Raw genomic sequence first — 12,606 nt, forward strand, 5'->3', positions numbered from 1 at the left:
CCCCAGCACTGCCGCTGATGCCCCCCCTCCCCAGCACTGCCGCTGATGCCCCCCCCTCCCCAGCACTGCCGCTGATGCCCCCCCCTCCCCAGCACTGCCGCTGATGCCCCCCCCTCCCCAGCACTGCCGCTGATGCCCCCCCCCCCCCAGCACTGCCGCTGATGCCCCCCCCTCCCCAGCACTGCCGCTGATGCCCCCCCCCCCCCAGCACTGCCGCTGATGCCCCCCCCTCCCCAGCACTGCCGCTGATGCCCCCCCCCCTCCCCAGCACTGCCGCTGATGCCCCCCCCTCCCCAGCACTGCCGCTGATGCCCCCCCCCCCCCAGCACTGCCGCTGATGCCCCCCCCCTCCCCAGCACTGCCGCTGATTCCCCCCCCCCTCCCCAGCACTGCCGCTGATGCCCCCCCCTCCCCCCAGCACTGCCGCTGATGCCCCCCCTCCCCCAGCACTGCCGCTGATGCCCCCCCCCCCCCCCCAGCACTGCCGCTGAGGCCCCCCCCCCCCCCCAGCACTGCCGCTGATGCCCCCCCCCCCCCCCCAGCACTGCCGCTGATGCCCCCCCCTCCCCCCCAGCACTGCCGCTGATGCCCCCCCTCCCCCCCAGCACTGCCGCTGATTCCCCCCCCCCCTCCCCAGCACTGCCGCTGATGCCCCCCCCCTCCCCAGCACTGCCGCTGATGCCCCCCCCCCCCCAGCACTGCCGCTGATGCCCCCCCCCTCCCCCAGCACTGCCGCTGATGCCCCCCCCCCCCCCCAGCACTGCCGCTGATCCCCCCCCCTCCCCCCAGCACTGCCGCTGATGCCCCCCCTCCTCCCCCCCAGCACTGCAGCTGATCCCCCCCCTCCTCCCCCCCAGCACTGCAGCTGACCCACCCTCCTCCCCCTCAGCACTGCCGCTGATCCCCCCCCTCCCCCCAGCACTGCCACTGATTCATACCCCGCCCCCCCTCTTAGTGTCCCCATCATATGATTCTGTTGATCTCCATCTTTTCTCTCTCAGGTTGCAGTAAATGGGACATCCGGCAGAAGGTTTGGGATTATATAGAGAAGAATAATCTGGCCGATTTTCCCCGACCCGTCCACCATCGCATCCCCAACTTCAAGGTAACCACTCCCCCTCCCCTCCCCTCCCCCTCCCCCATCCCCTTCCCCATCCCCTTCCCCATCCCCTTCCTTGCCGAACGTCTCAAGATTTACCTCCAGCCAAAACGTATTTAACTTTACAGGAAGCAGTGAAGGGTTAAAGCCTCTGCCATGTTTTTATGCTGAGCCTCCATAACTAAAATAACTGAAATCCAATGAATGAAAGGGGCGGGCCAGGCACAGTCAGGCTGGGGAGGAAAGGGCTAGATGACGAGGGACATCCTCCAGCCAGGAAATGAGGCGGGCTCTATCTGACGTGCAGCTTCTAATGCACATTGTGAGAAGCTCACAGTGTGCGGTGAAATCTGACTAAGGCATTTCAGTCCAGGAGAGGAGCCGGTACAACTGGCGGAGGGAGATCAGATATTACTGAGCCAAAGAAGGTCATTGTTGGGGTTCACATTGACTTTAATTAAAGCAGGGTTTGACAAATTTGCTTGGAATCTAGGAGCCAGCTAAAAAAGTTAGGAGCCAGAAAACGCGCCCCGTCCCGACGAGCTTGCGCGCAGAAGCGAACAAATACGTGAGCAGCGCCCGCATATGTAAACGGTGTTCAAACCACACATGTGAGGTATCGCCGCGATTGGTAGAGCGAGAGCAATAATTCTAGCCCTAGACCTCCTCTGTAACTCAAAACATGCAACCTGTAGATTTTTTTTAAATGTCGCCTATGAAGATTTAAAGGGTAAAAGTTTGTCGGCATTCCACGAGCGGACGCAATTTTGAAGCGTGACATGTTGGGTATGAATTTACTCGGCGTAACATTATCTTTCATAATATAAAAAAAAAAATGGGGATAACTTTACTGTTGTCTTATTTTTTAATTAAAAAAAGTGTAATTTTTTTTCCCAAAAAAGCGCGCTTGTAAGACCGCTGCGCAAATACGGCGTGACAGAAAGTATTGCAACGATCGCCATTTTATTCTCTAGGGTGTTAGGATAAAAAATATATATAATGTTTGGGGGTTCTAATTAGAGGGAAGAAGATGGCAGTGAAAATAGTGAAAAATGACATTAGAATTGCTGTTTAACTTGTAATGCTTAACTTGTAATACCAACGGCCACCACCAGATGGCGCCAGCTTACACATCTGGTGGTAATAACTTGTAATACCAACGGCTCACCACCAGATGCCCCCCTTCCAAGCCAAGTCGCCAGGACCCTATTTCTAGTCGCCATGGCGACCTGGCGCCCGGGATTTGTCGAGCCCTGAATTAAAGAATATTCTATGAAGCAGCCCTCAAATTTTCGAGTGGAAAATTAGGGTTTGTGTGCTGGGCTGCCTGCCTGGGAGGGGAGAGCACCGCCGGTGGGGTTGATCGGGAGCCGTTCTCCAATCGATCGCCCCGGGGGGAGAGAGCATGGAGGAAGAGGAGAGCCATGGGATAGCACGCTGTTACCGGCGCTTACTTTATAATTGGCTCTGCTCGACACAGCCCCGCCTCCCGATCCGATGCGTTCTATCACAGGCACGGGGTCAGGAGGAGGCGGGGCTGTGCCGAGCAGAGCCAATTATAATGTAAGAGCCCCTAATAGCGTGCTATCACGCGGCTCTCCTCTTCCTCCAGCCATGCATTCCCCTGCCCAGGTGAGTCTGCATGTGGCGGGCACAGGTGAGTCTGCATGTGGCGGGCACAGGTGAGTCTGCATGTGGCGGGCACAGGTGAGTCTGCATGTGGCGGGCACAGGTGAGTCTGCATGTGGCGGGCACAGGTGAGTCTGCATGTGGCGGGCACAGGTGAGTCTGCATTGGGCGGGCACAGGTGAGTCTGCATTGGGCGGGCACAGGTGAGGCTGCATTGGGCGGGCACAGGTGAGGCTGCATGTGGCGGGCACAGGTGAGGCTGCATTGATGAAGTTGTTAATATTTATTTCTGTAACTTATTTTTGCATAAAACATGTAAGTGTCATTTCATGAGATAATTTATGAGGGCGTGTCTAGGGGTGGAATTAGAGGCGGGGCAGGGTAGGGATTGGGTGGGGCACTGGTGGCGAGTAACCTTTGAGGCCTGGCTAGTAGCTCAGGACTTGAAATTTTGAGCCCTGATATAAAGTATGTGGGTTTTTATTGATATTTATCTCCTGTCGGTGTCCAGGGGGCTGCACAAGCCTGTGAGAGGTTGAAGGGCTTGCAGGAGTTCCAGGGGGCGACGAACGTTAAGATAAACCCCGACACGCCGCAGAAGAACGCACGCTTCCTCACGCTGGAAGTAAGTAACCCACTTTCCCTCCTCTGTCTAGAATTCCCGGCAGGCCGGCCAGAACATCGCCTCCCTGGGGGTCTTCCAAACAACGCGGGAGGTTAAGGTGGACCCCGACAAGCCCCTGGAAGGCGTGCGACTGGCAGCTTTGCAGGTAAAGGCGAAATCCATACCAGGTCCATGACTCGGCGTCCGCAACACAGCCAAAACTCGGCGTCCGCGCCAGATCCGCGGCTGGGCGTCCGCGCCAGATCCGCGGCTGGGCGTCCGCGCCAGATCCGCGGCTCAAATTCGCACAGCACTTTTTTTTTTTTTTTTTTATTGTTATAAATCGGCCCTAAAGAGTTGACAAATATGTTGAAGTAAATTTTCATTGCATAACTTAGGGGGGGATGGGCATGCGATTCGCTGGCCTTTAGATCTACAAGTCCCATCATACACTTTGGAATGATATCGTTCTGTTCTTTATTGTCTGCAGGCTCGCAAGACCTTGTTGGTCCCCACACCTCGCCTCCGCTCCGGCCTCTTCAACAAGATCACCCCTCCCCCTGGGGCCACCAAAGAGGTTCTGAGGATCTGCGCCACCTCACAGGTAGGACATCCCTTAAATCTGACCTCCAGTCTTGCACAGTTGTACCGACTCCTCTCCTGGACTGAAATGGCTTACTTACAGTGGGGTAGATTCAGAAAGCAATTATGCTTGCGTATCCATAGATACGCAGCGTAATTGCTTACTTGCGCCGGCGTATCTACTTTCCTTATTCAGAAAGCTTGATACGCCGACTTTAGCCTAAGATACGACTGGCATAAGTCTCTTATGCCGTCGTATCTTAGGGTGCATTCTGACGCTGAACGCTAGGTGGCGCTCCCATAGATGTCAGCGTAGAGTATGCAAATTGCATACTTACGCTGATTCTCAAACGTACGTGCGCCCGGCGTTCGATCTTTACGTTGTTTGCGTACGTCGTTTTCGTCGTAAGGCTGCTCCTGCTATTAGCAGGGGCAGCCAATGTTAAGTATGGACGTCGTTCCCGCGTCGCGATTTGAACTTGTTACGTTGTTTGCGTAAGTCGTTCGTGAATGGCGCTGGACGCCATTTACGTTCACGTCGAAGCAAATGACGTCCTTGCGACGTCATTTGCCGCAATGCACGTCGGGAAAATTTAGGAACGGCGCATGCGCGGTACGTTCGACGCGAGAACGCGCCTAATTTAAATGATCCACGCCCCCTACGGGATCATTTAAACTACGCGTGCTTACGCCGGCCCCTTTTACGCTACGCCTCCGCAACTTTACCGGCAAGTGCTTTGTGAATCGAGCACTTGCCAGTAAAACTTGCGGAGGCGTAACGTAAATTTCTTATGTTACGCCAACGCAGTTTTGCGCGCCTCTACCTGAATCTACCCTAGTGTGTGTGTGTGTGTGTGTGTGTGTGTGTGTGTATGTGTATATATATATATAATGATGATTCATTTTTTTTATTTCATATATATATATGTTATTATAAAATGTATATGTCTTGAATTAATGTATTAAAAATTTATATTTTTTTATGACCTAGTTGTCATAATTGTTTTTTGGTTGCCCTAAAAATCCCACCTCGCTTAGAGGTATCCATCTTTTTCATTCACAAAACACTTGCCTCCAAACATGCGGCGGCGGATCGTAAATCCCCCGGCGAAATTCAAATTCCGCAGCTAGGGGAAGTGTACTATTTAAATCAGGCGCGTCCCCGCGCCGATTTAAATGCGCATGCGCCGTCCGCGAATTTTCCCGGCGTGCATTGCTCTCACTGACGTCGCTAGGACGTCAGTGGTTTCGGCGTGAGCGTAACTTACGACGAGCGGGTTTGAGAATCGGCGTACGCAAACGACGTTAAAAAAAAATCCGACGCGGGAACGACGGCCATACTTAACATTGGCTGCGCCTCATAGAAGCAGGGGTAAGTATACGCCGGGAAAACCGCTACGTAAACGTTGTAACATACTGCGTCGGGCCCGCGTACGTTCGTGAATCGGCGTATCTCGCTGATTTACATATTTCTCAGCGTAAATCAGCGAGAACGCCCCCCGCGGCCATTTTTAAATTGCAGTTAAGATCCGACGGTGTAACACAGTTACACCTGTCGGATCTTAGGGAGATCTATGCGTATCTGATTCTATGAATCGGGCGCATAGATACGACCGGCCTAACTCAGAGATACGACGGCGTATCTCTCTGTGAATCTAGCCCAATGTTACTTTTATATCTCTATTGGTGAATATCTCGGCCCATAGCAGGAATGTAAGAATTGTTCTGCTCCTGTGGTTCTAAAGCCTAAAGAATTTTTACCTTAATGAATGCATTAAGGTAAGAAATGTTTCGGCATGGAACGTTGTCCCTCACAAACCCACTAGAAGATTTAGTGCCCTTGTAATGTGTCTTTTTTTTCCTGGGGAAAAAATAAAGATTTCTGTGCAGAACAGGGAATGTGATCCATTACTTCTGCACACAGGTATTTCTTCTTCTTTAATCCTCCAGTGTTATGTATTTGTTTTTCTTATTTTGCAGGGTGTTCGGAATTACAGCGTTCCCCTGGGGCTGGACGCAGCAGTGCAGGTGGATCTGATAGTTGTGGGTTCCGTGGCGGTGTCAGAAAAAGGTAATCTCCCAGTTCATCCCCCCCCCCCCAATGCCATCCATAACCAGAGAGGTGGTCCTGCATAGATATTAGGGTGAAAGGTAGCATTTAAATCCGGATCTCCATCACCAGTGAGAGCCGACATGACAGCAATCGGACACACAACTACATTGCTCTTTTATTTTTTCCCCCTCCATTCACCTGAGAGATTATAGTTGGTTTTCCCTGCGCCTGACTAGAGATGTCAAATGTCTGGACATTTTTGAAGCCTGCGTCCTCCATCACTCCACACTCTGCGCTCCCTGCGTCCTCCATCACTCCACACTCTGCGCTCCCTGCGTCCTCCATCACTCCACACTCTGCGCTCTCTGCGTCCTCCATCACTCCACACTCTGCGCTCTCTGCGTCCTCCATCACTCTGCGCTCCCTGCGTCCTCCATCACTCTGCGCTCCCTGCGTCCTCCATCACTCTGCGCGTCCTCCATCACTCTGCACCCCCTATGCACCCCCCCTACGTCCTCCATCACTCCACACTCTGCGCTCCCTGCGTCCTCCCACTCTGCGCTCCCTATGCACCCCCCCTACATCCTCCATCACTCCACACTCTGCAACCCCTACTTCCTCCATCACTCCACACTCTGCACTCCTTACATCCTCCATCACTCTGCACTCCCTATGCACCCCCCCTACATCCCCCCAATCGCTCCACACTCTGCGCTCCCTGCGTGTGTGTCTCCCCCCCCCCCCCCCCCATTACTTCATGTGGTCATTCATTTAGTATGAAGCGGTGTATATGTGTAATATAAATAAAATATATATATATATATATATATATATATATATATATATATATATATATATATATATATATATATATATATATATATATATATATATATATATATATATATATATATATATATATTTTATTATAATAACACACACAGGGGGGGGTTGTCTAAAGCCTTGTAATTGGCATTTCTACTTCAAGTCTGGTAAACTCTAGTCCACTCCACCCAGTCTGGTAACTTTCTCTCTCCTCCCCAGGGTGGCGGATCGGAAAAGGAGAGGGGTTTGCAGACATGGAATACGCCATGATGGTGGCCATGGGGGCGGTGACGGATCAAACCATCGTAGTCACTGTTGTTCATGACTGTCAGGTGAGCGAGACATTTAAGGGGAACCCATCTTTGGGAAATCCTTGGTTGTACTGAACCCAAGGACATGTAAAAATAAATAAAATGCCGATCACTTCCCCAGAGTAGTACAAAGTTATTATGGTAACATTGTATTGCTCAGTTATAAAAAGAAAATTGAAAGAAAAATGTAATAAAAAATTATTCCGGCCCCTTACCACATGATCAACTGTCAGCCAATGACGGCTGATCATGTGATGGAAACAGAAGAGCGCTAATCGCCTTTTTTTTTTTTCACGCCGATGGCGTGGGGGGGGGGGGGAATCACTGGCATCTGACAGAGGGGCATGGGTCCCGAACACGAGGAGGCACTGCTATGCAGTGCCCACCAGTGCCACCTACAGCTGCATATCAGTGCTGCCTCTTCAGCGCACATTAATGAAGGAGAAAAATTACCCTTTTTCAAAATTATGTAACAAACTTTGAAACTTTTTTTTTTATTTATTTTTCTATTTATTTTTTTTCCGTTTTTTTGCAAAAAAAATATAAATCCAGAGGTGATCAAAACCACCTAAAAGAAAGCTCTATTTGTATAATTTTTTTTTTATAAAAACGTAGTATGGGAAATTCAAAGTGTGACAGCACTGAAAGCTGACAATTGGCCTGGGCAGGAAGGGGGTGAAAGTGCCCAGGGGGCAAGAAGATAAACTGAAATGAGATGAACACATGTGGGTATAGGAGCAGGATTGTGTGTGTGTTTTATAAAATTGGAGGGTACATCCTGTGTGTGTCCCTGGGGTGAGCCTAGGGTTGTCCCGATATCGGGACCCGCTAATACCGCCGATACTAAAATAGAATACTCCGCCGATGCCGCAACCGCCGCCGCGTTAATCACCGCGGCGCGGGGAACATTACAGCCAGCGTTTGTTTGAATAGCTGTTTTCCACGCCGCGCATAGACACTCCCCCTTGGACGGATCTGTCCAATCGCGAGCAAGGGGGAGTGTCTCTATACACAGCGCGGCGGGGAAAACAGCTATTCAAACGAACACTGGCTGTAATGTTCCCCACGCGGTGATTAACGCGGCGGCATCACAGTAGGTACGGGGGACATGGCTGTATATACGGGGGACATGGCTGTATATACGGGGGACATGGCTGTATATACGGGGGACATGGCTGTATATGGGGGGGACATGGCTGCAATATGTTTGGGGGCACGGCTGCAATATGTTTGGGGGGACATGGCTGCATATGTTTGGGGGGACATGGCTGCATATGTTTGGGGGGACATGGCTGCATATGTTTGGGGGGACATGGCTGCATATGTTTGGGGGGACATGGCTGCATATGTTTGGGGGGACATGGCTGCATATGTTTGGGGGACATGGCTGCATTTGGGGACACATTTAAAAAAAAGTATCGGTATTCGGTATCGGCGAGTACATAAAAAAAAAAAGTATCGGTACTCGTACTCCGGTCCTAAAAAAGTGGTATCGGGACAACCCTAGGTGAGCCTATTGTACATGTATTCAAATTCATTGGACCTTTTTATCTTTTACTTGTGCTTTCTAAGGTGCTCGATATCCCAGAGGAGCTGCTGGGTGACCATGACCTGACCGTAGACTACATCCTGACACCCACCCGGGTCATAAAGACGGACTGTGCTCGCCCCAAGCCAACAGGGATCATTTGGTCTAAGGTGTGTTGTGTTCGTTTCTGAACAAGAAGACAGAATCTGAGGGAATATTTATGTAGTCGGGTTAAAAAAAAAAAAAAGACGTCCACTGAGTTCAGGCAAAAGATATGAAGTCTGACCCCTGTCTCTCCTTCAGTCTTACACAGTTGTACCGGCTCCTCTCCTGGATTGAAATGCCTTACTCTGATTTCACCTCACACTCTGAGGCCTCGTACACACGACAGAGTTTCTCGGCAGAATTCGGCGAGAAACTCGGTCAAACCCGGATTCTGCCGAGAAACTCTGTCGTCTGTACACTTTTGGCCCGATGGAGCCGCCGAGGAACTCGTCGAGAAAATAGAGAACATGTTCTCTATTTTCTCGTTGTTCTATGGGAGAAGGCGGCCCGCCGAGCTCCTCGGCGGCTTCATCCCTGAACTCGACGTGTTTGGCACGTCGAGTTCCTCGGCCGTGTGTACGGGGCCTAAGACTCTCACACTGCATTAGAAACTGCAGCAAGTCAGAGAGGGGCCCGCCTCACTTCCTGGCTGGAGGGCGTCCAGCATCATCTATCTTTTTCCGCCCAGTCTGGCTGTCCTTGGCACACCCTTTTCATCTGTTGGATTCCAGTTCTTTCAAGCATGGAGGATCAGCAGCACATGTGGATATTGCCTATGGCGGTCTGCATGCAAATGCAACCTGCCTAGAAATGCCCACACCTCCAGACCAACCAAGGTTCTAGAAAACAGGTGGTTATGGGCCTATTAAAGCGGAGGTCCACACAAAAAGTAAACCTCCGCTTTTTGGAACCCTCCTGCCCCCCCCCCCCCCCCCCACGGTGTCGCATTTGGCACCTTTCGGGGGGAGGGGGTGCTGATACTTCCGGGAATTCGTCTCTTTGCGTCACAATCTCCCCCCTGCTGTCTTCGGGAAAACACACTGGTCCCAGGAGGCAGCGGAGACCAGTTAAGACGCGCCGCACGGCTCACGCAGTAGGGAATCGGGCAGTGAAGCTGCAACGCTTCACTTCCTGATTCCCTCACCAAGGATGGCGGCGGGGGGGCACCCAAGAGACAAGCGATTTCTCGGCTTCGGCATCGCGGGCACCCTGGACAGACAGGTAAGTGTCCATTTATTAAAAGTCAGCAGCTGCAGTATCTGTAGCTGCTGGCTTTTAATAATTTTTTTTTTTCGTGGGACCTCCGCTTTAACTGCTAGACAGCAGTACAGTATGAGCATGAAAGATGCCGGACAACAGGGGGATGTGGGCATGTAAACTGCCAGACAACGGGGATGTGGGCATGTAAACTGCCAGACAACGGGGATGTGGGCATGTAAACTGCCAGACAGCAGGGGGATATGGGCATGTAAACTGCCAGACAGCAGGGGGATATGGGCATGTAAACTGCCAGACAGCAGGGGGATATGGGCATGTAAACTGCCAGACAGCAGGGGGATATGGGCATGTAAACTGCCAGACAGCAGGGGGATATGGGCATGTAAACTGCCAGACAACAGGGAGGTATGGGCACGTAAACTGCCAGACAACAGGGGGATATGGGCATGTAAACTGCCAGACAACAGGGGGATGTGGATATCAACACTACTAGACAACGGGGGTGTGGGCAGAAAAGTAATGGTGCAGTGATATATAAATAGATATAAAATACGGTACCAAAACAAAAAATTCAGGATGCACGTGGCCTGAAAACTGAAATGGACAGTTTACTTTTTTTTATGTGCCTGATGTTTTTGCATTGAAGTCAATGGGAGGTATTTTTTGTTTTTGTTTTGCATTGAAGGTAATGAGCGGGGCGATTTGTTCATTAAAGTCAATTGAATCCAGCATGCCGTTGTTGGCACTTTTTTATATATATATATATATATATATATATATATATATATATATATCGGCAAAACCCTGATAACCCTATCTCCAGTCAACATGTTTCAATGGCCAATTATATCCATACAAAAAAAAAGTGTCTACAAAAAAAAATGGGTGGGGGGGGGGGGGGGGGGGTTATGGTCATGAAAACTGCCCCACTATGCGGGTATTGGCAGGAAAACTGCTAGGCAATAGGGGGGGTTGATTCGTGACAATTGACTGCTAGGTAGCTAGACAGTGGGGGGGCATGGCAATTTGCTATTGCTAGACCATGGGGGTGTGTAAATTAAATCTTTTTTTTCTTGTGTAGATAAGCCATGAGATGATGGAGAAAATTCCGATCCTGAAGAAACTTTGGGACAAAGAACGGCGTCTGGGGAAAGACGTGACGCTGAAAGATGAGCCGGATTCTTCAGTGAAGAGCACCAATCATACCTCCCCCTCCCCACACACCAACGGAGAGGCTCGCCCTCCACCTGTGCCACCAAAGCCCGCCGACCACAAAGACAGCGCCGCCGTCTACATCGGCGATATCCCTTCTACTACACGGGTCAGTGAACTGAAGAGTATATTGAGAAGCCGGGACGCCTTCCCCCTCCAGCTCACCTGGCAGGGAGCCCAGCGCAGAGCCTTTCTGAACTACAGCGACCCCGCCCATGCACAAGTTGTGCTGGAAAAGCTGGAAGGATTAAATATTGGGGGTCACCCTGTACGGGTGGAGATGGCTAGAGGTCAGCGGAACAGAGGGGGCCTAGGTGAGGAGCAGAGCATGTAAGTTAGGAAAATCGGTACATCTCATTGGATGCCTACAGACTGCATTGCTAAAGTTGGTGCATACTGACCTATAGAAGCTCGTACAGCTCTGCCCGCTTCCTGTGCGCATGCATGGGGAGACGAGAGGTTTGTTGGTACAGCACTCACGTGCCGTTATGGACTGCCGTCTAAATACGGTCATTCGTTTTTCATCCATGTATTGCTGCAGCTCTACCCCTCCGCCTACTGTAAGGAGTGATCCTGGAACACGCCTGCTGGTAATGTCTCCGCCTACTGTAAGGAGTGATCCTGGAACACGCCTGCTGGCAATGTCTCCGCCTACTGTAAGGAGTGATCCTGGAACACGCCTGCTGGTAATGTCTCCGCCTACTGTAAGGAGTGATCTTGGAACACGCCTGCTGGTAATGTCTCCGCCTACTGTAAGGAGTGATCCTGGAACACGCCTGCTGGTAATGTCTCCGCCTACTGTAAGGAGTGATCCTGGAACACGCCTGCTGGCAATGTCTCCGCCTACTGTAAGGAGTGATCCTGGAACACGCCTGCTGGCAATGTCTCCGCCTACTGTAAGGAGTGATCCTGGAACACGCCTGCTGGCAATGTCTCCGCCTACTGTAAGGAGTGATCCTGGAACACGCCTGCTGGCAATGCCGGAGCACACTCTGCAGACTCTCACCTATTCAAGCGTGATGTAAAAAATAAAGAATACTTAAATTTTTTTTATGCCGCTGCTAACAGAAGGGCAGCCCATGCTTTAGGAAGTACATCCCACTGCCCTCTATGGAACTCTAGGCTTCCCTTTTTATTTTTTGCTCCTGATCCACATTGTCATTATCTCTGTTTTTTTTTCTGTCTCTCTATAATTTTTGCTCTTTGCCATATGAGGTTGTGATTTTTAGGGCTCAGTGAGTGTTCTGCTGTTCTCAGGCATTATATGAAAAAATATATGCCTGGCATCCCTTTTTAGATCCTCAGGGCTGCCAATAGAGGGGTACCACCGGGCCTCCTGTAGGGGGACCGGTGTGGCGGGTAGAGAGGATGATTGCAGAACAATACTCTGTGTCTCTCCCTCCAGCAGCTAAAAGCCGGTTCTCCCTCCTGCCTGCCTTTCAGCTGCTGGAGGGAGAGACACAGGACGTCCCTGTAATTGTCCTTTCGTCCCGCCACACT

The 12,606-nt window shown here is 51.2% G+C and overlaps 1 protein-coding gene across 2 annotated transcripts; it reads left to right on the forward strand.

Moving 5' to 3' along the window:
- Positions 1–1,001: 1,001 nt before the first annotated feature.
- On the forward strand, positions 1,002–12,135 carry MTHFSD (methenyltetrahydrofolate synthetase domain containing; the record flags this gene model as incomplete). Of its 2 annotated transcripts, none has more annotated exon segments than XM_040329673.1 (7): positions 1,002–1,105; positions 3,240–3,353; positions 3,823–3,936; positions 5,895–5,985; positions 7,012–7,124; positions 8,676–8,801; positions 10,976–12,135. In XM_040329673.1, coding segments are annotated over 7 exon segments (1,127 nt in total), but the record flags the coding sequence as incomplete, so codon positions are not given.
- Positions 12,136–12,606: the final 471 nt, after the last annotated feature.

This window comes from Rana temporaria, chromosome 11, assembly GCF_905171775.1.
Source record: "Rana temporaria chromosome 11, aRanTem1.1, whole genome shotgun sequence".
Classification (NCBI taxonomy): Eukaryota; Metazoa; Chordata; class Amphibia; order Anura; family Ranidae; genus Rana; species Rana temporaria.